General features: G+C 39.8%; 1 protein-coding gene and 1 non-coding gene across 7 annotated transcripts in view; both read left to right on the top strand.

Moving 5' to 3' along the window:
- Window positions 1-551: 551 nt before the first annotated feature.
- The window catches only part of CCAR1 (cell division cycle and apoptosis regulator 1), a 30,393-nt gene continuing 4,589 nt past the window's right edge, over window positions 552-26,355 (top strand). Inside the window, exons 1-23 of one of the 6 annotated variants that reach the window (XM_064464676.1) lie at window positions 552-659; window positions 1,500-1,618; window positions 8,293-8,465; window positions 9,047-9,091; window positions 9,781-9,807; window positions 10,806-10,999; window positions 11,515-11,629; window positions 11,710-11,902; window positions 13,082-13,214; window positions 13,538-13,699; window positions 14,150-14,375; window positions 15,654-15,767; window positions 16,659-16,825; window positions 17,540-17,750; window positions 18,556-18,639; window positions 19,295-19,480; window positions 21,131-21,322; window positions 21,809-22,042; window positions 22,373-22,499; window positions 22,758-22,799; window positions 24,180-24,262; window positions 25,311-25,457; window positions 25,867-25,987. In XM_064464676.1, coding sequence (XP_064320746.1) covers window positions 1,546-1,618; window positions 8,293-8,465; window positions 9,047-9,091; window positions 9,781-9,807; window positions 10,806-10,999; window positions 11,515-11,629; window positions 11,710-11,902; window positions 13,082-13,214; window positions 13,538-13,699; window positions 14,150-14,375; window positions 15,654-15,767; window positions 16,659-16,825; window positions 17,540-17,750; window positions 18,556-18,639; window positions 19,295-19,480; window positions 21,131-21,322; window positions 21,809-22,042; window positions 22,373-22,499; window positions 22,758-22,799; window positions 24,180-24,262; window positions 25,311-25,457; window positions 25,867-25,987 — 3,049 coding nt within the window. In that variant the 5' untranslated portion in view covers window positions 552-659; window positions 1,500-1,545. Of the gene's footprint in view, window positions 660-1,499; window positions 1,619-8,292; window positions 8,466-9,046; window positions 9,092-9,774; window positions 9,808-10,805; window positions 11,000-11,514; window positions 11,630-11,709; window positions 11,903-13,081; window positions 13,215-13,537; window positions 13,700-14,149; window positions 14,376-15,653; window positions 15,768-16,658; window positions 16,826-17,539; window positions 17,751-18,555; window positions 18,640-19,294; window positions 19,481-21,130; window positions 21,323-21,808; window positions 22,043-22,372; window positions 22,500-22,757; window positions 22,800-24,179; window positions 24,263-25,310; window positions 25,458-25,866; window positions 25,988-26,355 lie in introns of all 6 variants that reach the window. The other 5 variants (XM_064464677.1, XM_064464675.1, XM_064464678.1 and 2 more) reach the window with 5 other exon arrangements.
- Window positions 16,443-16,507, top strand: LOC135315642 (small nucleolar RNA SNORD98). The gene has a single exon (XR_010375128.1). It is a non-coding gene; the product is annotated as a small nucleolar RNA SNORD98 (small nucleolar RNA).

Below are 26,355 nucleotides of genomic sequence, written 5' to 3'. Positions count from 1 at the left end.
AGGATCCTTCTAACATCATCAAAAGAAGAGAAATATTGTTGCCCATGAACTATTGAACTGCTTACTGCAATGATTCTTGACTGCAAACTCTGTTTCAAAGCATCTTGAGTGTTCTGATTAGTCGCGCTGGTGAATCGGCTCTCCTTTTCACCTCAGATGATCCTGTTACACCACCCCCCCCACCCCCCCCCCGCATAACAGCCTGAATGCTTGTGCACTTACAATCAGCCCTCACGGGCTCACGCATGGCTTTGCTAAGGGATGCCTGTCTCCTACAGCAATAAGGCACCCGAGAAGGGCCTGACGCCCGCCCAGATCGACGCCAGGTCTAACCAAAGGGCGGGCGGCTCCAAGAGCCAAGCCCCGCTGCAAGATGGCGGCCCTCCCACCCCGCCTGCCTCGGCCAAGATGGCGCCGGGGCCCCGCCCCTCGCCTAACGGACTTTCCGCACGCGGCCAGCCGGGCCGCGCGCCCAACTGCCACCGCGGCCCCGCCCCGCGCCTGCGTCCTCCGTCCTCCCGGCTCCGTGCGGTCGCGGGTCCTGACGTAAACAGCGTGCGCCACCCGCCGACGGGGGCGGGCGCGCCTGCGCAGTGTGGTCGCACTCGGTGCGGGAGGCGCGGGGAGGCCGGCCATGGCTCCGGCCAGGCGCCACTCAGGTACCGCCGCCGGCGGCGGGATGGGCCCGGCGGGGCGCGGGGAGCCGCGGTGAACGCCTGGAGTGCGGTGTGGGATGAGGGGGTGGGCGCGGCAGAGGGGAGCCCGCCCTCAGGCCCGCATTGTTGGCAGGGGACGGCGGGAGGCGGAGGAGGCGGCCTCGCCGCGGCGGGGGGTGGGGAGCCGCCCGCTTCCCGCCGGCCCCCGCCGTCTTCCCTTCCCTTTCTCCCGTGGCCGCGTTTTCCGCCCCTCGGCGGGGCCCGGTTACGCGACGGGTGCTTGAGATAGCGCGAACAACAAAAAGAGGGGGGGGGTGGCGGGTGGCGGTGCTGAGAGGGGTACGGTCGGTTTTAAAAATAATGGTTGTGGGGAAGGGGCGGGCGGTTTCCCCGGTGGGGGGAGGGGGGAGCTGGCGAGCGGCGAGGCTGGCAACTCGCCCTTCCCCGCCCGGGGAGCTACACCGAACGCGTGCGTTGCTCCTCCGCCGGCAGCGCTTCCCAACGGCGGCGTAGCGATAGCCCTATAAAAGAAGTAATCGTGACAAATAAACCCCTTCATTCTGCAGAGTCACCTTTTTCCTTAGTCTCTGTTGGAAACTTGAATAAATTTTTAGTGTTTCAATAGCATTAGTTCCATTGTCAGGAAGGGGAGGGCGGAGGTGGTGCCTTAGGAAAATATAACAACTCGTCTTGCAACTTTTTGTGTTTCCCGCGTTTGATGCGTGCTGCCCACCAGGTTTAGGGGTGTAAAGATAATGTTTAAACACTTTTTTTTTTAACCCAGAATTAAAGTAGCCTGATGCTGTATATTTCAAAGATTGTAGCTGTGCTTTATTTTAATAGATTGCAGTTATAGAAGATAGACACCCAGGAGATTTTGCCTTTCGCCATGGCTCAGTTTGGAGGACAGAAGAATCCCCCTTGGGCTACTCAGTTTACAGCCACTGCAGTGTCTCAGCCAGGTCAGTTTACATATCACTTCATGTTTGAACCCTGACATCTAGTAGGTTTGGAAATTCTGTAGTTGGGTATGCAGTTAAGAGTGGCGCCATGCTAATTAATGTATTTAAATTATATTTAAATGGTTTAAGTTGGGAGTTTTTTTATACAATGGAGACATTAAAGATCACTGCCTAATGCTAGCTCTTGGGTTTGGCATTTTTTGGGGGGTGATAAGTAAAATCCCAGGTGAATTTTTTTTATTGATTCTCTTGGTCGGTAAACAAGATATTAAGTAACTCATCCAAAGGTGTGTAAATCAAATTACCTTTCATCACATTGCATAATAACAGTGCTAATAAGGCATTATAGATTTTTTTAAGTGCTGCCTGAGTTTCATTTCCCAGGCAGCTTAAATCAATGTTTACAAAGTATTTTGCCTTTTCTAATATATTGGGCATAGTGAAGAGGTCTCTGAAATTTGCTGCTTGGGTGGGGAGGGGTTGTATTTCCATCTTTTAAATGCCAAGTTAGAACTCGAGGACCCCTATAGCTAAAGGTATTGCCCTGATAGTGATAGAGGTTTTCCTTTGATTTAGCTAAGACACCTTATTTAATCACAGGCTAGTGTGTTTAAAAACCTAACTGGCTAGATTTTCATGTTTCATGTTGTTTTATAGCATAAAAGGTTTTGAGGCAAGAATTTGAAGCTTGCTGCATCCATTTCCAGTTCTGGGCTGCCTTTTTCTCTGCTTGAATACAGAGTGTTTCCTAAACATTGTAGTTTCATTGTCTGATGTGAAAAGGCTTCAACAAAGCTGTGGCATGTTGAGGATTCAGGACATGAGAATGTGAGCACAGGCAGTAACATGGTTGAAGAGATGTCTTTCTAAAGAGTTGGATGTTTTTTGTAGTTGTCCTTTGTGTCTTGCTCTAGTTTGATATGAAGTTGAATGACGTACCTCCTTTGCCAGTGGTTTTACGTCTGGGAGCGTAGCAGAAGTTGGGAATGCCTGCTGTTCTTTGGAGATGCATGTCTGGGGGTTAAAAAAAGAACAACTCTTTCTCCTGACTCAGTTTTCTTTCCTGAAATGACTCTTCCATCTCCACTTTTTTCTTTGGGCACTGGTCCAATCTGAGTGCGTGTGGTCAGGGAACTGCTACCCCCTTCCACATGTTTCACAATACTCCATCGCAGCATGCCTTTTCCTTTTCCTCCATGCCCATTCTCTTCCTAAACCACTGCTGTACCTAACCAGCTGCCTACAAGCAGTTTTGCACCATTTATCTGAATAGCTTACACTTCCCTTATCCAAATGGCACTATTCTCCTCTAAGAAATGGCTTAACAGCTGGAAAGGGTTGGCAACATGAGCATGGGAGAGACAAACTTTGCTTTTGGTTCTTGGCTCTGATTGGGTCATACCTCGTAACAGTCAAAGGATGGCAGCATCTGGGCTGGAGTATTCTTGACACATAGGCTGATGTGACAGCTAGTGCATCAGAAATAGCGGTGGAGGCCAGCTCCATGTCCTGTTTCAGTGGGAAAGCTGCGTAAAACCTGCTGAAGGGGAGGAGCTGGCAGCCATCTTAGACCTCACTGAGCTAGGGCCAGAAGGGGGCCCTGGAGAAGAGGTGGATGGAGCAAGGGCACAAGAAGCACACATCAACTTCTTATCCACTTTACTGTTCCTATGACTCTGCCTTTGGTTAGCCTACTTCTGAGCTTCCTTAAATTAAATGAAGTGCAAAATTTAATTGGGATAGGACTAGTCAGCATCAGTTGCTCTGAGTGTTTTTTCACCTGCTCAGTGAGGACAGTATCTCCAGGGATTTTTAGCTGTTCACCTGATCCAGCAGCACCTGATTCAAACATGACAGCCATTAAAGACTAACATATGGTTGCACTTTTTCCTTCTTCCTGTGCTAGTTCTACCTTTCTTCATGTTCCTAGTATCCCTCTTCACACTGTAGTATCTTTTCTCCGGGATCGCTTGAAGGCATCTAGCTCCTTGTGTCATTCCATGCAGTCCTTTCCTATTCCTGCTGCCATACACAGTCACAGTGTCTGTGTCCTCTTTCTACCCTGTCTGTACTAAACCCAGGATTCTGCTGCCCAGCTCCTGTTTTGTAGTACCCATGTACATACTTGTTCCCCTGCTTTTTTTATTGGCAATTCTTATTTTTAATGATTTATAATACAGAGCACAGGAAACTTATTTTGAAAAGTATGCAGTGCTCTTTGGCCTGGCTGAGAGCTGAGGAACGGTGTTTACTGTTGAACTCCCGCTAAGTCGTCACCTTCCGTGCACCTTTCAACATGAAGGTGCAACTGTCCAGCTAGGTTGCTGTCAGAGGTGCCGTCAGTGCTCAGGCATGCTGGTGAGCATGTACTACTCACCTGCAGCTGCACTCAATTGCACAGATTGGCTTACCCTGGTGAAGCTCGGTGTTCATAAACTGATTTAAGACAGCTACATTTACCAAACTCACATATTTTCAGAGAATTGGCAAAAGGTGTTATATATATTTATGCATGTCATCTGCTTTTATCCAAGTGTCAGGCTCCTTCTCCAAAGCATCAGGGTGCTTGGGTGTGCAGGAGAGAGTTCTTTATAACACAAGCAACATGATATATAGCTTTTTCCTAGGCTGTTGTCAAAAGTGGTGAGTGATGGTATTATAAACCCAGTTTGATAATTGCAAAAAGGTAATTTCAGGAGTGGGGAGGGGTTTTTGGGTTGTGGGTGTTTTGTGGTTGTTTGGTATTGCTGACTTGGATGCTGTCTTGGCCATCCCTGGTGAAGAAGTAACTATATGAGTTAAGGCTCTTAATTGTTAAGGTGTGACACTCCAAGGTAATTTCAGAGTGACATGCTGTGTAATGAAGGGTTCCTGGGATCCCTTTAGGATAGCTTACTAATTACTGTCTGTGCCTGTGGTATTAGAAGAGACGGGTAGTTCCAGGTGCCAGCAAAGATCTATGTGTGAAGAGACTCCTACTTGTTACACAGTGATATTGTTTCTCTTTCATGCATCACATGACTAAAACCAGCATGAAGTCCCTGCTGTGCTGGTTAAGTATTGTTAAAGCATAAATTAAATCATGCCTACTACAGAAAATGAAAGGTTAAAAAATTAAGAATTCCTAGATAGCACTGATTGCTTTTTGCAAGTAGTGTTTATACTTTTAACTTGCATAATGATGTGCAAGTTCCTGAAATATCTGCAGAGGAGATTACCCTCCTATTCTCTCATCTATTGATTTTTGATATGTCTTTGGTTTGTATCACAGTGCTTGGCATATACTGTTTTCAGGGTTATGATTTCTGGTTGCATAGTGAAGCCTGTTTTTATAGAACTGCAGTCAAGGAGAAATCTTAGCTATGCTGCATTCTGGCTGATTGGTGGTGTTGTCGTTGTGATATCCAGACTTCATTGCATTAGAGTGAAGAGCAGCGCACCTGATGAAAGCAAAAGTGCCTGAAGTTCATTATCTTGTTATTGCTGGTGGCCCCTCTGAGGTGACTAAAGAAAAGTATGAGAATAGGACAAACATTTAGTGGATCACAGAGCCACTAATAAATAGTAGCTGATGCACAATTTGCTGGCTAGCTGTAAACAGATGTCCTGTGATAAATACGCTGAGCCTAGTTTCTATTGTGTGTCTGCTAAAAGGAATTGTTTTGGGGAAGCTTGTATGGTGTTTGTATTACAAGTGTGTTAAGCTTGAAGAAACTTAAAAACCCAAGGACCCAAACTCACCATTTCTGCCAACTGTGAAAAGTGTCCAAAGCCCTGGATAGGGTACTCCTCTTCTGTAATCCTAATAAATCTGCGTCACTTACCGGGGAGATATATGTAGCTAGCTATGTACTTTGAAGATGTTTCCCTAAATGTAGAGGGACTGCTAAATACTGTCTTTGTTTGCTACAACAGAAATATCTGTTACCTAGAAAGATGTTTGAGTTGCAGCCTTGGACTCCAATTTCTATCCAGGCCCTTTCAGATGGACATGCTGTGCAGCATTTGGTGCGAGTGGAAATTGCTGAGACTGCATTTGAAAGAAGGCATCTCCTTCTCTGTACTTACTGAGATAACTACAAATCCTAAGAAGCTATTGTTTGTCACTGCAGATGCTCGTTGCCAGTAATAAAAATATGGCAGTCAGGTGTCAGTTCCCCACTCAGTCTGCAGTTACTTCTCTGCCTTTTGTTTTTCTGTGTGACTTTTTCCTTTTTTTTTCTAAACCATTAATACAAACACAGTTGCCTATTTAATCGGAGCCTGTTTGACCAAGATGAGTACATAGATGACAGGTAGTCAGATTAAGCTCCTGGAGTACTTCAGGGCAAATTGGTAGGAACAAGATACAGCTTTGAAAAACTTGTTACTACAGGTGTTATCCTTTGAGGGGATCTCAGCAGTCTTTTGTCTTTGCCCTTTGTTATTAGTAGGTTGAACTGCAGTGTTGTAGATGACATGACAGCCAGTTAATATTAAATGCTCATAAAGTGGTGGTAGAGGTGGCAAAAAAAATTCCCCATAATGGACAAAATGGGATAAGAGTCTTAGGGTGGTCTGGGAATTGTTTGAGATAATTATGGGTTATGCTGGAAGGGAAATTATCATAGTGGCAACTGAAGAGCAGAGTAACCCCAAGATCTGGTTTGGGGAGCAAGGATGTTAATATTTTTGTGCATATCCTTGGTACAAAAAAGTAGGAGAGAACTTGTGAAACTTGCTTGATGATGCTTCCTAACTTCATCCCAGTGTTGGTACTACATTAGAACTTTAGACTGAATGACAATAGTTAATATAGTTGAACAGATTCAAAGGTAATAGCATGAAGTAAATTTCTGCACTAATAGGAATTACTGCTCAGCATGTGGAAACAAGAGGAGAAAGATTAATGCATTGGTTACTTGCCTTGAGTGAGCCAGCAAAGTAATGCAGCCAAGAAAAGTGAACATTGTCCCAGGATGCAGCAGCAAAGCATTTTCATTAGATTTAAAGGTTTGTTTAACATGTGTTATGTGAGGCATTGGTGAGATCCCAGGTGAGAGGGTGCTTCTGGATGGTCAAAAAGGTACGTTCAAATTGGAGCTGATGGACAAGCAGGAGGCAAGAGGGTCAAGAGAATGAAGGGTCTGTCATGGGAGAAGCCTCAGATTTGGCTTGCTTGGCTTCTAAAGAAACCCAAGTGTTGGAATTTTCCAGGAAAAAAATCATGTAATACTGGAAATACTGAAATTTTGTGGTACTACAGAATGCTTGATTTCACTGTCAAAATAGTATTACTTCCTCAAATACTTATCAGCCAATATTTGATACAGATCATAGTGATGGTGATTATTTTCATGGTTGCTTGTATATTTCTTCATTGTTTCATTCCAAAATGGCAGGATGATCAGTGCCATCAACTGGTTTTCTGAAGAGTGTACTCTGCTGGAAAGGATCTGTTGAGTTGGTTACAGCATTTTTGTGTCATCTCTGGTGATGATCACCAACTGCAAGCTTCATTTTGGATGAGTAAGAACAGTGTGGAGCACAAACTCTGCAGGAAGAACACTGTAAATCTGTTCTTCATTTCATTGTGCCCCTTTAATGGCTTTGGAAGAGAAACTTTAATGTAGTTCAGTTGACCTTGAATGTTCAACTTTAATGTTATTCAGTTCTGAAGGTGGCTGGCTGACCTGTTTGTGCTGGCAATATGTTTCCCTGCTAAGTTTCTCTTTGGTTTTATTTAAACATATGGACTAGACTGATAGCTTGATGAAGTGATATTTGATCATGCAGCTGCAGATAACTTTTTTAAAACTCCTGCCAAAGAGGGAGCAGGTTTTCAGATACGTTTGCAGTTCCTCACTCAGATTTGCATTATGCAGGGCTCTTTGTCCCTAAAAGTTCTGTCCGTAAGGCTTAAGTGTACTGTGTTCGGAAGTATCGCATGCGTAAGAAGCATAGCATGTGGATAGCTGCTCCTCATGATTTGCTTAATCTTCTGCAGTGACTTAAAAGTTGATACAACAATAAAATAAACTAATCTTTCTTTCCAGGCAGTTTGAGTCTGGGCAACAGAAACCCTTTTGCTAGTAAGAGCTGGACGTGGGGACCGACTAAACTCCTTGCTGTTACAAGGCAGTTCCTTCTCTACCAGCCCCCACATCTACAAAATCCAGCTCACTCGGGGACAAAGACAGTACTGAGTGAAGCAAAGCCTTGTGCATTTTCAGAGGACATGTTCCATAAACCTCTGTTTCATAGCTGCTATTACAGTAAGGATTTCTCTTGCCCTCAGACAGAATTAAATGTATTAATTAATTTACAAAACAGAGCAGCAATCTTCATCTGGCTCATCCAAAACCTGAAATACGTTCAAGAAAGAATACACTCTGTGTATGTGTGGGGAATGGGCACAGATGGGGATGACGACTACTAGAGCTCTAAAATCACGAGCAACTTGAGAGGAGGAAATTAAGTGGTCTCTGTGCCTCTGCTGTGGTGTACTATTTGTAAATTAATTTAGAAGAGAAGCTAGTGAGGTGAGATCCTTTATCCTGAGTTTTTGAATTGGATTTATCTACTTCAAGAGCTCAACTCAGGAGTGAAGCATCACATACTGCGTCTAGTATAACTCAGACACCTCAGTTGTTTAAAGTTGCTCTTAGTGCTTATTGTGTGTGTTCTCTTTTCAGCTGCTCTTGGTGTACAGCAGCCGTCGCTGCTTGGAGCCTCTCCTACAATATACACCCAGCAGACGGCATTGGCAGCAGCAGGCCTAACTACACAAACACCAACGAACTATCAGCTAACTCAGACAGCTGCTTTACAGCAGCAAGCTGCAGCTGCAGCAGCTGCATTACAGCAGGTAAAGAAAAGGGAGTGTTTGCTGTTGACTGTATGAACTTTAATGATATAAACCAGCGGCTTTGTAAAGCTAAAGTATCCAGGATGGGAAGCAGAATGGGGAATGGTGAATATTGCAGTATAGACCTGGTTTTAGCTCTACAGCTATCAATAGTTGTATTAATCTGTGATGGTGGGAGTTCTGGCTATGGAGGTCCTGACTTTTAGCTATGGAAAGCCTTTTGGGAAAAGGAGTTTTGCTGCACCTAAACTGAGAATCTCAAGTTCCAAGTATCTTCCATCTCTATATGTATCCTTAATAGCATTTTGCATGATTTCATACTGTGCCCTAGATACTGTGGCCTAGTGTCAGGGTTAACAAAAATTGCTGATTTTAGCTAGAAAGAGTACATCGGACTCTGCTCTAAAGGCTACGAATATTTGTTATGGAAGGAATATATGTTTATTGCTTACGTTTTGTATTAGAATTGTTAAATGTGAATAGTTTCTGTCTAAAACTTGCTTAGCAGATAACTTGTGTTTGGTATCATTGGGGTAATAATACTTCCTGTTTATGAGATGTTTTGCTTTTATCTGTTTCAGCAATATTCACAACCTCAGCAGACTCTCTATAGTGTACAGCAACAGGTTTGTCTGATTCTTACTGTGTACATCACAAATAATTTTAAAAATAATGTTGGTTGTGTGTCTTGTAGGATTTGTCTCCGAAATCATCCTCGTATGGGAAGTTGTTAAAGAAACTAAGTAATATTTTTTGTAGTGGCAGAGAGCTTGAAGTTCATAAACTTGGAGAGACGTATCCCGAATGGAAGCCTGCCTACCTTCGTGCAAAAAGGAAATTTAAAAATATACACTACTCCATGTGTACACGATTCCTGCTAAACTTTGCTCTAAACAGGGCCGTGTATTTTAACTGCTGGAAAGATGCTGTCCAAAAAAAGTTCCCTTTCACGTTTGTTTTTTTTTTATGGTCTTTGAACTTAACAGGATTTTGAAAAAGAATAAAAGGACATGGAAATTACAGGCCTAAGCTTCTCCAGCTGCCAAAACCTTTTTTGGTATTGCTATTAACTTTCAATTACAAAAACAAAAAAAGGCATTTCTGCTTACTGAATAAACCTGGATTATACCCTCTTAAAATAAACCTCACGAGTACAATTTTATGCATATGCAAACTGATGAAATGACCAAACCCCAAAGGACTATTAACTGACTCAGATTAAGCAAAAACTCTTACTTGTAAAGAGGAGGTAAAATTGTACAATTTCCTTAACCATATAAAATTAATTTATAACTTTATTTATTTTAAGTTGCAGCAACCTCAGCAGACCCTTTTAACTCAGGTTAGTTTGGTTTTATTGTTTGGTCTTCATCCCCAAAGGCAGATAATGCAGAGTCCAAATTTGTGACATCTTGAGTAGTTTAATCTGTAAAATGAAATAATATGAATGGACATCTTATTGGTACAGGTTTATTTTATCCAGATGTTAAAATATGCATAGCCTTTGTTTCAAAATTAATGGCAACCACTTTTCCTTAATCTTGAAGGGAATATGTGTGTTGATTACACTATATTTTTTTTTGTTTGAACTTCAAGTGTTCAGTTGTTTTGCAGTAAGTAACAAACCAAACCAGGAAAACCTTCCTTCTCTCCTTTGAGAAGGAATTTAACCTTCTGTGTTAACAGTATTGCAATATGTGTATAGAGAGGTTTAAAAAGAATCCTGCTGAGCTTGACAGATTTAAAACATGCAACCGTTTAAAACACTTGTTAAGTTGCTCTGTTTCCATTTTCACTTAACCTTTTAAATATGCTTTAAAAAAGGTAAAAATAGATTACTTAATTTCATTATCTTACTGTGTTCTGCTTTTGTGAGAAGGCATGCACGTGAATTGTTGAATTAGGGAAGGGTTTGTGATAGCTTCGACCTTTGCTGACTTCCAGCACTAGAGCTGGAATATAAATGGAGAATAATCTCTAAGTGTGTATTCCTACAAAATTAGGAACTTATTGCCTCTTCAGGCCCACTGTGGGGGTTAGCTGTAACCAATAACACAGTCTTCATTTTTTTTCCTAGACAATGTGCATATTTTGGAGAGGTTGACTTTTTTAAAAGGAAAGGATAAACAAAGCCAGTCTTCATTTAAAGTAGAAAAAAAATCTAAAAAAACCCAAACCCCACCAACCAAATAACCCAACTTTGCATTCTGAAAGCATCTATTCATAATAATTGCTTCAGAGATGTTTTAAACTCCTGTTGTTTGTATGGGTAAAGGAACTGTTCCTTGTAGGTATGTCAGCTGGCTGTAAGATTTATAGTTTGCTTTATTTTGCTTACAGCCAGCTGTTGCGCTACCTACCAGTCTTAGCCTGTCTACTCCTCAACCGGCAGCCCAGATAACTGTTTCTTACCCGGCACCCCGGTCGAGTCAACAGCAAACCCAACCACAAAAGCAGCGTGTCTTCACTGGAGTAGTGACTAAACTACATGATACATTTGGTTTTGTGGATGAAGATGTCTTTTTTCAACTTAGGTAAGATGTAAATATTTGCCTGCAGATGTACTTTGTGATACCTTTGCTAAAGAAAAGGTTTAGATTATTGCATTCTAATTCTGTGACTCCTTTGATAGTGTCAGCAGTTAGTATGTTTTTTCTGTCAAGACTGAAAGTCAGATGGTCAAATAAGTTAATAGACACTAGATGTGTGTTCCTTTATGTGATTTTTTGAGTTTTCTTAATGCAAAACCTAAATCTGGGAGACTCAGAAGGTATTAAGCTCATTATAATATGAAATTGCAGACTTTGTGGGTGATTAAATGCAATAAGTTGTTCTCTGCCTATCTTAGGACTGTTCAGGGAGCTTCTGCTTTTAGGGCAAAGATGGGAATTAAACTCCTGTGCATACTCCCAAGTGAAGAAGATAGTACTTTCACTGAATTTGGGGGTAGATGCTGTTCCTAAAGCTACTTTCTCTCAACTTTAAGTGTAACTTGCAAATGTAAAGCTAGCAGATAAGACTCACAATTCATTTTCTGTAATGTTTGCAGTGCTGTTAAAGGAAAGACACCTCAGGTGGGTGACAGAGTTTTGGTAGAAGCTACTTACAATCCTAATATGCCATTCAAATGGAATGCACAAAGGATCCAGACACTTCCAAATCAGGTAAAGGGGGTTACCCGGTGTAACTTGTACTGGCTGCTTCTGGTTCAAGCTTGCTCACAGCTCATTTTCTCTTCTGTTAGAACCAGACGCAAGCTCAGCCGTTACTGAAGACGCCTCCAGCAGTTCTTCAGCCCATTGCGCAGCAGACAGCGTTCAGTGTTCAGGCGCAGCCGCAGCCTCAGTCCTTGTTGCAGGCACAGATATCAGCAGCTACAATCACACCTTTGCTTCAGACACAGCCTCAACCATTACTGCAGCAGCCACAGCAGAAAGGTGCTCCCTCAGTGCACAGAGTTTGTTGTAGTCCTTCTGGTGCTCAGATTGTGGTTTCATGGTTGGTTGGGGGTTTTTTTGTTAGTCAGAAGACTGAAGTAATAGCTGAGATAATACAGAAAAGACCCTAGAGAATTTTCAGTTTGAATGTGCATCATCCTGCAGCTATCTACAAGGCACATTGCCTGCAGTAGCTCAAGAATCACCTGGTTAGCAAAATCCCCCTAGACTCCTGTTGATATTAAGATTTCATAATTCAAAGAGCAAATCTGGTGCAGTTTTTATCCTGATACTTTCACAGACAAGTTGAGGAGCTGAAAGTATTAATGGCAGTGTAGTTCTTCAGCGTCTTCTGGAGCGTTCAACAAGATCAGGTTTCAGACAGTTGTATTGTTAAAACTATTATTCCTATATTTCTGTTATTTATTTCACTTAGCCAAGTTAGTATTTGCGAGTAGAAACACTGCTTAGAATGGCAAATCTAAAACAAAGGTCATTGTGTGGTCATTGGAACTTTGAGTGGCTGAAGAATCAGTAGTAGGATTAATAATAAGATAAAATTAAGACTTGTCTTACCCACAGTAAAAGCAAGATCTTAAGAAGATCTTAAGCTGTCACCTAAGCAGAACTGTTCTGGATAAATGCTTATTATAGTCTAATTAGACCTAGTTGTTCATTGGTGTTAGTAATGTTTGCCCCATTTACAGTCAGTTGGTGAAACGTCTAGAGACAGCAGAAGTACGTGCTGGGGAATTGATATAATAAATTGATTTGAGAATAATTTTTTCAGGAAGCTAATTGTTTTTACCTATGAATAGCATCTATAATAAGTTTTAGGTTTTCTTTAGTTCGATGAGTAGGTAGTATATCTATTTTAAAAGAGATTGCTTTTCTAAGAAAAGGCATAGCTATTGACTGTGATAGCTTTTATGTGCTTGGATTGTATTATATTCCATCTTAAGAACATGCTTTTAAACCAATTTCACTTACTAGGCTCTCAGCTTGCATCAGTGAAGAAAAGCATAGGTGTCTTGAGTTTCTTGGTGTTGGGTGGTGTTAAAAATAGATTTGACTCTAGAGTTCAGAAAATGTACACAAGTGAAACGACTGTAATGCAACAATGTGAAGTGTAGACTGTTGCCCACTATTATGTATTGATCTTGTAAATTTTTCTTTCAGGTGGTTTGTTACAGCCCCCTGTTCGTCTAGTTTCACAGCCTCAGCCAGCTCGAAGATTAGACCCACCATCCAGATTTTCCGGGAGGAATGACAGAGGAGGAGACCCTATGCCAAACCGAAAAGATGACAGGAGGTATGTTGTAGAAGACGAGACTGTCATCAAAGCATTCTGTAAAGACCTGTCTTCAAACAGAGCTGACCTGCTTGCTCCAGAGGGAGTCGGTGATAAGCGCAAGTGGCTTTACCATGAGATATTAGTGATGAGTTCTTGTCTGTCAGAAATGAAGGGCTTGCGTAATCAGTCTCTCTTTACAAGAGACAGTGTACTGAAACAGACTCTGAGGAACTTCTCTCCTTTTTCAGTCATCTCTGATAGGTCTAGCTTCTGTTGTGCTAGAAACCATTTTGTGTCACCAGCATGAAAAAATATTTGTATCTTGTATGCCTTTTTTTAAGTCGTGAAAGAGAACGAGAGAGACGTAGGTCCCGGGAAAGATCACCCCAGAGAAAACGCTCCAGAGAGAGATCACCTAGACGAGAGAGGGAGAGGTCACCTCGAAGACCGCGACGTGTTGTTCCTCGTTACACGGTTCAGTTTTCCAAGTTTTCATTGGACTGGTATGTATATAGTGCCAGATGTTTACCTACCTCTCGCTTTAATTGTGGGCACCGATTATGGTGAGCCATGTCAACACACATTGTGTGTAGTGAGTGTTAAATGGCGATCTTAACTTTAAAGAAAGATCAAATATGTCATGTCTGAGAACCTTGTATGATAAGCTTTTTCTAGGTTCTTTGTTACTTTTGAATGCTACGGCAAAATACCTTTATAACCCTGGGTAATAAATGTTCCCTAATGCACAGACACCTTAATTGGAAGAGTGTTTAGTAGTTAATACGTTTTTAAACTTCAGTCCATGACACTGACTTAAATATATTGCTCTTTAAATTATATATATTGTATTAAATATACAGTGGTTGTATTTCCAGTTAATATACCTCTAAATTATGTGCTTTACTAATGGTTCTTTTACTGCTGTATATTTCAAATAATGTTGTTTATTTCAGTCGTAGCTGTGATATGATGGAGCTGAGGAGGCGTTACCAGAATTTGTATATCCCAAGCGATTTCTTTGATGCTCAGTTTACATGGGTGGATGCTTTTCCTATGTCTAGACCATTTCAGCTGGGAAACTACTGTAATTTCTACGTGATGCATAGAGAAGTAGATCCTATAGATAAAAACGCTGCTGTCCTTGATCCACCTGATGCTGATCATCTGTACAGTGCTAAGGTTTGTATGGGATTCCAGTATTATGACTATTCGTTAGAAATTCTTTTACCAATATGGTGGAAAAGTGAGTATAACTGAACTGAAAATATTCTACAGTGATTTGAGCAAAACAGTGTTTTGAACTTTTCAGTAAAAAGCTAGGATGTAGAGCTTGAAGAATCATGACTGAAATTCAGTTCGCTTTTCTGATACTAGAGCTGTCGTAAATCTCGTTTTTACTGAGGTCTCTTCCATTCTCTGCACCCAGTTGCACTGATCTGATCATAGGAAAGAAAGCCAGCTCCTGCAAGATCTCTGAGTGTATTTCTCAGGCAATTCATTCTCAATAGTTAATGGAGTCCTTCCCCCTCCCTCCCCCCCCCCCCCTCCCCGAGTCCTTTCTGTGCAGCTTGTGTTCTGCTTAGTGATATTTTCTTTCCTCCTTTCAGGTTCATCTCAACATTTATTATTTGTTGAAAGTAGATTGAGCATATTGGGATTATCTCAATGTCAAAACATGCTGCATCAAGGGCTGTAATGATGTATAGAGGACCTCATTGTCAAAACATCTTCCTAAAATCTGTTCCATTTGAAAGCTCTTTCAATAAAATAGGTCTGAGATTTCTAGGTCAATCTGTTTTAAGAAGTGCTTCATGTTAAAGACAGGTTTAGACACAAAACTGCCTTTAACCCATGTGTTTCTGAAAGGCTTAACTTCACTTGCCTTCTGTGTGTATAGAACTTCGAATCCTTGGCTCAGGTATAGGACATACTGTTCTTTTCTGTCTGTTGATGCAGAGCAAGAGCCCTCTTTCAGAAGGTTAAGTTTTAAAATACATTCAGTAACTGAGGAGTAGCATCCTGTTTCATAATACTAACCTGTTGAGGATATAAAGCAACCTTGTTAGATTTGACTGGGCTAATGGATGCTACAAAGATGAGAGGAATGTGTTGGTCAGTCCTCTTCTGATTGTGGCAAAACAGAAGGAATCAGTTACTGAAACCAGAAATGTACTCAGTGTGCTTCTTGGTTTAGGATATTTGGCATAAAGTGATAACATAACATGCAAGGCATATTGCTTAAGATCTCACATTGTGTCCATATGGGACAGAGGGAAATTGGTCCTTGGCAGACATTTTAACACCCAGTTCTACAATTTTATTTTACCTTTACTTGTTCTGATTTTTTTTGGTGACATTAAGGAAAAAGTACTTGTATGTATGTGTTTGCAAGTTGTGGTCATTGTTTACCAGTCATAGTGGGAGACCTTCACAAGACTGATCTGACTTACACAACAGGTGATGTTGATGGCTAGTCCTAGTATGGAAGACCTCTATCACAAGTCATGCGCTCTGGCTGAAGATCCCCAAGAACTTCGTGATGGATTTCAGCATCCTGCTAGACTTGTAAAGGTAAATATGCTTCAATGCCAGACACTTTTGGCAATAAAGGTTAGTTATAGAGCTTTAAAATATTTGTCGATAAGGGAGGAGTTTGTAGGCAGCTAAATTGTGGCTTCATTTTTCCTCTGAAGAGACGTAGTTTATATGTCAAATTTTTTTTGCAGTTTATAGGAGCTCCATCTTCACTGCTTTCATAATTACTGCTTTCTTCAACTTAGTCAAACTCAAACAATAGCTATTTGGGGAAACCCCTGTTAATTATATAATTAACTTTGTTAGGTTTTTTACAAGCACTTAGACTTTTTTAAAGGCTCAGCTGTGAAGAGAATACAAATGAAGGAACAGTTAAGTAACCATTGTATTAAGTGAAATTTAACTGTTGTTAAAACTGAACAACCTGTAAGTGCTCTGGTGTTCCAGGACGGCACAGACTTGTTTTCCAATTAAACTCCATCATCTTAAAGCAAATGGGAGTACCTGAATTTGTAGATAAAATGCTCTTGTGCTCTTGTGTTTTGTAACTTCGCTTTATCGCTTGTAAGCAGGAATGTCTATAAATACGTATTGGAATTAAAACACCATTTAAATTAGTATGTTTGTCTTTTGTGTTAGAAAGCTTTTAATTGCAAAGGACCAAGCCTATACCAGTAAAGAAACTTCATGGAAAGTCTTGCAAACAAGAATGAGTGATGATGTTTTAAACCTATTCCATTTCTGAAATACTCTGTGGAAAAAAAATAACTGAACTCTTTCTTGACTGACTTTCATTTTCAGATTTCAAAATAATGTGACAGTTTACTCACGGATTTCTGTGTGTGTGCTGTGAAATGTTCTTTGCGCTTTGGGAAAATGACTCTTTACCCCTAGTAGGGGAACATTCAGAAGACTCTTTTTGTCTAGTTTTTAGTGGGTATGAAAGGCAAAGATGAAGCTATGGCTATTGGCGGACACTGGTCCCCATCACTGGATGGACCTGATCCAGAAAAGGACCCTTCCGTGCTGATAAAGACGGCTATTCGTTGTTGCAAGGCTCTTACAGGGATTGACTTAAGTGTGTGCACACAATGGTAAGTACTGTACTGCAAAGCAAAGTACACTGTAGAAAGACTTGTCTGTTGCCAGAAGTTTAAAAAAAAAAAAAAGATGGAAACCCCTCTTTTTCGTTGTCGGCTGCTCTCGGTAGTGCAGGTAAACTGCTCAAAGGATGTTCTGTTTTGTAATAAGCTTGATTGGTGCCAACTGTGATGAATACTGCATTAAGAACTAATTAAAAATTCTGGATTTATTTTGACGTTATGCTGTAATTTTTTTAATGAAGGTGCGTTGAAAATATTTTTCATTTTGTACATAGCTGGAGAAGATCGCCAAGAGAACTTCATTTCATTGTTCTTTTGTTATAAATAAATAGCCGTTCGTTATATAGCCATATTTTCTCTTGATGAGTTTGTCCTGTGTTAGCACTCACTGCGGTTGTACTAATACCAGGAAAGTCCACTGTACGCTACATTTAAAGTGCTTCAACAACTTTTATTGGCGCATTAAACCTATGTGTGCTAAGCAAGTTATATAAAAAAGAATCTTGTTGGTTTTCCTTCTTTTCAATTGTGATACCTTTTTACAAATGTGCCAAAAGAGAAAATATGGCTTCCATAATTTTTTTCTTTAGACAAACTTCAAGGTCTTGCAGCAAAGTTTCTTTACTTGATGTGCTACAAGTGATCTAGGCTCTTAAAAATGTATTGTAGAATTTTTTTTCCAACATGCTTCTTCCCTTGCAACAGGTACCGTTTTGCAGAGATTCGCTACCATCGCCCTGAGGAGACCCACAAGGGGCGTACAGTTCCAGCTCATGTGGAGACAGTGGTTTTATTTTTCCCGGATGTTTGGCATTGCCTTCCCACCCGCTCAGAGTGGGAAACCCTCTCCCGAGGATACAAGCAGCAGCTGGTCGAGAAGCTTCAGGGTGAACGCAAGGAGGCTGATGGAGAACAGGCACTGAACGCTAATCCCTTTTTCTATTTCTGCTTCTCACAGGCACAGGAACACAGGCACAAAATGCACACCACATACTACACAACATACATACATAGGAGGAACATAACTGGTAACAATGACTGGTAAACCAGCTTTCAGCAGTGTAGTGAATGTTGGTTTTTATTTTTATTTCAGCTAGTTCACTAACTTTAAATGTGTATGTTGATATCACAAATGGAATAAAATTGTGCTTATGATGCGCAGAAAATTTTTATCATAGACGTAGTTGCTGGAATCTGGGACCAGTTGTTGAGTGAGATGCAGTTTATGAATAGCTGTCTCTAAACATTTTGCCATTTTCTAAAATTTCTAAATTCTCTCTTGTGGCCAGTTCTAATTTTGATATTTGAAATTGAACAAACACTAGTCTGAAACATTTGAATTTCAGGCCATGTGGCTGATGAACATCTTGAAATAAGGGAAGGTCTGACTGAACAAAGAGTAATTTTGGGGACTTAAAATCTGGGGGAAGATCACACACTGTGCGGTTAATGGAGACCAGCAGTGTCTGTGTAACCCTGATATTCTTTGTGGTGTTGCTTATCACCCTTTTGTGTTCCACAGATCTGGCTTGTATTGGCTGAGTGGCACTGTGATCATTTATAAAGTGGTAGAATGTGTGTGTGAACTTGTCTAAATAATAACTTTAGGAGAAGACTATCTGAAACAGTTGTGACCTTGCACAGATCAGCAACAGAATTTAAAAAATAACTGAAATGCTTTCAAGCTTTCTGAATGATAATTTCTAAATTTTATTTGTCAGGACGAAGAGGAGAAGGATGATGGGGAAGCTAAAGAGATCTCGACACCTACGCACTGGTCTAAACTGGATCCAAAAACGATGAAGGTAACTAATACTTTTCTTAAAATTTGATTCCATTATACATATTCATTTTTAAGGCACGACCCGAAATACGGTTGTATATTTCCTTAACTGAGCAAAAAAAAATTGAGTAGTGTGTTCTCTTCCTTGCTAATTTTATAGGTATTAGATGTGATATCACAGTATGCAAGTGTGACTCCTGATTTTAATAAGTGACTACAGCTAATTGAAACTGTTCTGAACTTTTGAACTTTGTACAATTAAAGGGTATCACATACGACACATTAACTGGAGTAATCTGGTCATATCTACTTGCATTAAAAACTGGGGGGTCTAAAATACTTTAATGTTAGTTTAAAAAGGCAATAATTATACAAAAATATATGTCAGGAGACATAATAAAAAGTTTCCTTGAAAGGAATAATAAACTATTTTACTATAGTAAAATTATTCCCCTTCCCCTGTGAAAAGTTCCTCAGAAAGGGGTTCTTTGAGGAGAATGTAACTTTAAATGTAATATGTTTTATACATCAGTAAGTACTAGTAGTTTTCAGTACAGATTTAAAAAATACAGTTGACTCTTCAGTGCTCTTACATAATTTTTACTTCACCTTTTCTGCTAATCAAATGTTTTGCAATGTCACTGGTTGATACCACTTACAGAGCTTTTATTTACCAGGTAAATGACCTTCGCAAAGAATTAGAAAGTCGAACCCTTAGCTCTAAAGGACTGAAATCTCAGTTGATAGCTCGACTGACAAAGCAGCTGAAAGTAGAGGAACAAAAAGAAGAGCAAAAGGAGCTAGAGAAGTCTGAGAAAGAAGAGGAAGAGGAGGAGGATAGGAAATCTGAAGATGACAAAGAGGTTAGGTTTTGGACATGTTTGGTTTCAGTCTTATTAAATATACATAAATACATAGAACACTAAAATTTGTATAAATAAATATATACAAGTATTAAAATGACAGGAATATGCCTAGTGTTGGGATTTTGTAGTTCTGGGATGACTGTACTGGGAGCTCGTGCTGTAACTTGAGCTGCTGAATTGGAACGAAATCTTGGCAAGTTTGAATTTCTTTATATCAGCAAAGTCAGCTGAAATGTGCAGCTGCACTAAGGGTGTCTGAATTAACGTCAGACCTTTAATGGAAGGAAAAATAAATCCCAAACTCCCAAGAAAAACTATGCTTGAGAACAGGTGAACATACTTAACAAGATCTTAACTTCTTAAGCCTATGTGAAAAGTAGCTGCTTAGTTGTATTGGCTTTTAGTGGCATATAAGGCTTGGGGAATTACTGTGGAAATGGGAGGAGGGCAGGTTCCAGTCTGTACAAGTTTAGTGTCTCAAACAGTCCAGTTCCTTCGCAAGTCTAATGGATTGCATCAGTTTGTTTTCCTAATTTTATTGTGAAGCTTTAACTTTTGCTTTTGGATAAACTTCCTGTGTGTTGAAGCCTCTCAGTTTTGCAGTTGGTAGTTTCAGTACGAGTTATTCTGTTTTGCTGTTTCGCGAGAATAAACAATAAGGCCAAAGCTCAGTCACAGAAAAGGGGCATTAATGTATTGTGTCTTAGTTGCTTTTAAACCTGCCTTGTTATGTATTACCTGCTAACCAATGTGGGATGACTTGAAATTTTATACATCTGTCTAAATGTTGTTGATGGAGTAAAGGCCATGTGCTTGCTAATTCTGTCAGCTGCTGCCTTCTCCCACAGCTTGGATGGGCTTCAGCTATCTTGGGGTTTCTTGCCACAGCTTTCTTTAAGATTAGGGGAGGGAGCTTTGGTTGTGCTTTTTTTTTAAAAAAAAAAGAAAGCACAAGCTCTGCCATGGCTTTTTTCCATACTCATAAGACTAATATTTCTCTCTTGGCGATCAGTAAGCTGTTTGGTATTTTACCTTTTTTTAACCTTTTTTGATTTGTGTCAGTTTCATCTATAGACATTGCATTTCCCATAGCCAAAAGAGCGGAGTAAATTGACTTGTCATCTAGTAATTGTTAAAGCTGTTAGATATCTTTGGGAAGATGATATATGAAGCCTTTACTGTACCTCTTTAAGGAAGAAGACAGCTTACTGTACTGTACAGCTCTAAGAACGCCCCTAAACAAACAATAGACCCCTCAGGAACATAACTCCTTTGCTAGCTTGCATACCACTTCTTGAAGTGAACTAGTTTGAGTCCTTCCAATGTCAAATGAATACGCTGCAGTTAGCACCATGTTAGCTGGAAGGTGCTCGTTGCTCTCTGGGCTAAGCAGCACTGCATGTCCGTCTTTGTTGCTGAAGTTTCCAGTTATCTTTGGCGAGTGTTGGCTGCGGACACAGTCTGCTTTCTGGAAATTCTAGTGTGTGACCTCTGTCTTCTGTGTTGCATTCAGCAGCTTAGGCTTTCCTTCACTTCCTTTAAAGCAACGAGTCCTGAAAACTAATACATAGGCTGAAACTTCAGCTTTGGAATATGCTGTATGGTCTTTTGGGGGTTTGTTTTGTTTTGTTCTTTGTCTCTTTTTAGGAAGAGGAAAGAAAACGTCAAGAAGAAATGGAACGTCAGCGGCGGGAGAGACGATATATCTTGCCAGATGAACCAGCAATCATAGTACATCCTAATTGGGCTGCAAAGAGTGGGAAGTTTGACTGTAGCATTATGTCTCTTAGTGTTCTTCTGGACTATAGATTAGAAGATAATAAAGAACATTCCTTTGAGGTAATCTAGCTATGCTACTTACAGTTAGCCATTCTTGTTTCTTTTAAATTCTGTGTTTTAACTGCAGTATTCTTAAATAGTAAAATTTGATGATAGCATGGCAAAATAAAAGTTACTTAAGTTAGTTTCTGTGTGCAATACCTAGAAAACATTGTCCAGTCTTTGGTACATGGTTTACAATAGCAGTACAGTCACTGTATGATATCCAGAAGAAATATGCAGGTTTTCAGATATGGAACTGAGCTTATTTATACAGCTAGCCTAGGTCCCAAAGGACTGCAGTGTAAGAAAGAAGCATTTTTATAACCTTGTTTAAGGTTTCCGTATTCAAAGCAGAGAGCAGGAAATCTGACACTACATAAAATTCTGACATCGTGAAAGTTTGTAAGATAACACCTCATAGCTATTTAATCGTAAGTCTACAAATTTTTAATATATATTTTGAAACTCTTTGTCAGTTCTGTTTTTGTTCTTCTTTATGTGCAGGTATCGCTGTTTGCAGAACTCTTCAATGAAATGCTTCAGAGAGATTTTGGTGTCAGAATTTATAAAGCACTGATTTCTCTCCCAGAGAGGGAGGACAAAAAAGACAAAAAAAGCAAAAAAGATGAGAGAAAAGAAAAAAAGGAAGAAAAAGATGATGAAATGGATGATCCAAAACCTAAGAGGAGAAAATCCGGAGATGATAAAGAGAAAAAGGAAGATAGAGATGAAAAGAAGGTCTGCAGCTAGCTCATATGAAGTACTATCCTGTCTGGATCAATATTAAACCGTTTCTATTTGAATTTTACTTCATTGCTTTCAAAAACTCAGGTCTTGTGGTTTTTAATGAATTAATTTGATTCATTCATCTGTTTAAATATGCTTCAATCATATTCAGTAATTTAAAAATCTTACAGGTGTGTTGGGGCTATTTTAACGCTCAGCTGTACCATATAGATTTGTATTTGGTTTTTTAAGTGGATAAATAGGAGCATACACAAATTTTGAATGAATGGTAGTGAGGTTTCTACTTCCCTGGTTTTTAGTTCTGACTGGGTAAATTTTTAGGAACTTTTGTTACAGAGGGAGGATAAAAGGAAAGATGATTCTAAAGATGAAGATGAAACTGAAGATGACAATAATCAGGAAGAATATGATCCGATGGAGGCAGAAGATGCTGAAGATGAAGATGAAGGTATCTTGAATTATGAGTTTTGTGGTTTTCAGAATTTTTTTTTATTGCTACTGAATATGTTCTTTCAAGCTGGAGAATGTACTGGAACTAGACAATTTAAAATTGCATTATTAGACTAATTTTATTTCAGTAATTCTGACCAGACCTACTTAAAATGTAAGTGCCTTTATGCTAGGCATTGTATGAACATAGTTAATATAAACTAGCTGCGGTACTCAAAGTAAGGCATGCATATAGAAGTGGTTTTATTTTTTTCAGAATGCAGACCACTCGCAACTCCCATTGAAGTCAGTAGGAGATGTGAGTATTCAGCACCTCTGAAAAACCAAGCCACTTTTAAGTGCCTAACTTCCTATTCCTCAGTTCTGAAATGTCATCTTGTTTTTATTAGGCCAGAATGTAGCGTGGGGTGCTGTTACGAGGAGTAGATTTCTGTTTGGGTGGAGATGTGTTTGCCTGAAGAAACTGGGAAAGGGGCTGGGGAACTTTCCGGTCTCCAGGGAGCAGCAGTAGCCCTCTTTCCCTGCTCGGAGATTCAGAAGGGTGTAAGACATGGTGTATGCTTTTTGGTTTGTACTTCTTCAGGGGTTTTGTCCTTTAGTGGAGAGTTTTTGCTAGAGATGTGGGTCTGAACTGCTTAGATATTACAGTCCCAGCATTTTCTAACTAGCATTTTCAGTTGTATTTTTGGCAGAGTACTGCACCAGCCTTAAAAAAATGGTGCTAATCTGTGGTTTCTATAATCTGGGAGTGAGAGTGCCCTGGGCTTGTCCTCTTCTGTACAAGTGCTGCTACTTCCCGTAATCTGTCCTTGTGCCATTCCCAGTCAGAGTTGCTGAGAACAATCCAACATGCCATGGAGGTGCAGGAGAAAGCTTTTGGTTCTCAGAAACATGTTGGCAAAATTAGACAAATGTTGTGATACGTAGTTTTTTTCCAAAGTTTTCCTCACAAGAAAGGTGAGCTTAAAGCTGAACTTGGCACGTGATTCTCTGACCAAAGACTTGCACGTAAGGTACAGAGCTGCATGCCGTAATCCATCCCTGCAGTTGTCATATTGCTCTTTCTCTCTTGATTTTGGATTTAGTTTTACAGTACTGTCGACATTTAAACAAAAAACCTGTAGTCTGTAATTCATATCTAATAAGCGATGTGATCTGTGACGTCTTGGAGAATCGAAATCTTAGGATCAGTAATACCTCACTCAGGCACAAGTATAAGCACATGCTTTCAATTATATAGTTGATATGGTTTTTCTAAAATATTTGAGAGTAAATAGTACTGATTTTGTCCTCACAGGAGTAACCATAGCTGAGTGCAGACTCTGCCAAGCCTCATTAGGGAGAATCGTGGTAATTTTCTGCACACCACTTAAATAGATGGTGATGTTGGTGGAACTCATCTTGGCCTAGTTAGCATTTGTTTCAGCTCTTCTATCCTCTGCGTGTGAAAGAAACTCAGGAAAAAATTACAGATAGTTTATGTTAAAGTAAGACCAGAGGAAAATAAAAATTTAACAGGACTCACTTGAATGCCGTTTGGGGTTTTTTATTTTTTCAGGGAAATACATTAATTTCAGATATTTGGGGATTTATGTGAACTGTTCAATGACATATGTTTTGAGATAATAGTTATAGAATCGTTTGCTGTGGTATGTTGAATGTTTTTCCTGTTTTACAGACCGGGATGAAGAAGAAATGAACAAAAGGGAGGACAGAAGAGAGGGAAATAGGCATTGTAAAGAGAGGTCGTCTAAAGATAAAGTAATTACCGCCTTTCTTAACAACTACTTATAACCTTGTTAGAGGTGTCCTAATTAAAGCTTAACTTTGTTTTTAAGACCTATTTGCACGCCTTGATTCCTTCAGCACTTCTGGGCTGAAACATTAAGTGTATATAGAAGCTAGGGAACATGTGACAGCTTTGGATAAGGTGCTTGCAGCCTACCTTCACTTACATTTTACTGTTCGCTGGGTGAAAGCTGTTGGGAAACCTGTCTTATATGAGATACTGATCTGTCTGAAAGATGTGAGGACTAGGGCTGTATGTGCACATAAGAGGCAGCAGATGTGATCATTTTTTCCATTATTTTCAACTGCTCTGTTTTTATGTGAGAGAAGCAGAAGCTTAGCTTGATGGATAAACTGGCTTTTCGGTTGTGAAGCTTGGAATCATTATGGATGTTTTTACATCTCCCTCCAGGAAAACGGATGCTTTTCCTGTCCTGAGGCCAATAGCTTGCCTCCCCAGTTCAGGTTAAGGAACAGCATAAGTTTGATTTGTTATGCTTAAACTTTTTTTGTAAGTGCAAGAATAAAACAAGTTTCTGATTATTTTTTTCCTCAAGGAAAAAAAGGAGATGTAGGAATAGGAATAATGGAAAAACACAGTCTATGGAACTGCTGTACCTGTGAGAGTTGGATGCTCATCCGTTACATGTTTATGGGGATTTCACTTGGGAAACTGTTCAGTAAAATATATGACTGGGAGAAGATGTTGACTATTATTTAATTAGGTTAATTCTTAAAATTTTTTTGACACATTAGCATGAACAAAAGAAAAGTGTGTCTACCATATGTTACTGTCCTTTGTGCTGTAATTGTTTTAGATATTTGAAAGATTACTTGTCCTAAATATCTTGCTTATATTTGAGCTCAGTAGGTAAATGCTAGTTTATCTTAATCACTTGACTGAAAGTAATGATAAAATGAACAGAGGAAAATTTCCATTTACTGAAAAGTTGACATGTTTTTAATAGATGGTGGGAAAATATTTTAACTTCCTAATGATCCCAGAATGAATTTTCTGTAGGAGAAAGACAAGACGCAGATGGTAACTCTTAATAGGGATCTTCTGATGGCTTTCGTTTATTTTGATCAAAGTCATTGTGGATATCTTCTGGAGAAGGACATGGAGGAGATACTGTACACCCTTGGACTACACCTGTCACGTGCTCAGGTTTTGTATAGTAATATAAATCTCTCTGAAAATATTACAGGAATGCTGTAAGTGGGAGGATTGTAGTTTAGGTTCAAAATGCTGTTGCTTACATACCTGGTCCCTGATTTTTTTATGTAGTCGCTTCACATTTATAATGAAATACTAGTTTAATCTTTCCTAATTGTCTTGGAATTAAAAGGTGAGGTTTGCAGCTGTTAATATGGCCATAGGATATATGTAGCTTTTGTCTCAAAATTGTATCCTTTTTGTTTTTTCCCTAGCTTGCTTTCATTTTCAGTCCCAGTATGGTAAAATTCAAAAAGCTGTGCAATTTCTCTAAATTTTCCAAGTTGAAACATTCTTGTTTAGGTAATCTAATGCCTGTGTGTTAATTAACACTGCATTTTTTTCCATGGTTGTGTTTTAGGTGAAGAAGCTACTTAATAAAGTAGTGCTTAGAGAATCTTGCTTTTACAGAAGACTAACAGATACTTCTAAAGATGAAGAAAATCAAGAAGAGTCTGAAGAGCTTCAGGAAGATATGTTAGGTAGTATTATTTTTATGCAACAAACTTCCAGAGACTTGCTTCTGTGTGAATGATAATGAGAGTTCTGAGATACTTGCTTTCTTGCAGAAGCTAATTCAGGTCTGCAGGGAACCTGCCAGTTTGGAAAAGTAAATCTTAGCAGTTCATAAATTACAGTTTCTGGCTTGCAGCACATCTTGTTGCATCTATAGGATAAATCTTAATATCTTGGAACGGCAAGGGCAGAGGTTAATGTTGGATATTGATGAACATTTCTCATTCACAGCAGCAGCTTTGCTGTAGGTAGTAGAACAAAGCCTGATTTTTGAAGGCAAATTACTGCAGAAAGGAGACATAGATGAATGTCATGAAAGAGCATGCTCCTTCAG

This window comes from Phalacrocorax carbo, chromosome 13 (genome assembly GCF_963921805.1).
Source record: "Phalacrocorax carbo chromosome 13, bPhaCar2.1, whole genome shotgun sequence".
Lineage (NCBI taxonomy): Eukaryota > Metazoa > Chordata > Aves > Suliformes > Phalacrocoracidae > Phalacrocorax > Phalacrocorax carbo.
Note: the sequence above shows the minus strand (reverse complement) of the source record. Positions and strands in the feature narration are given on the sequence as shown.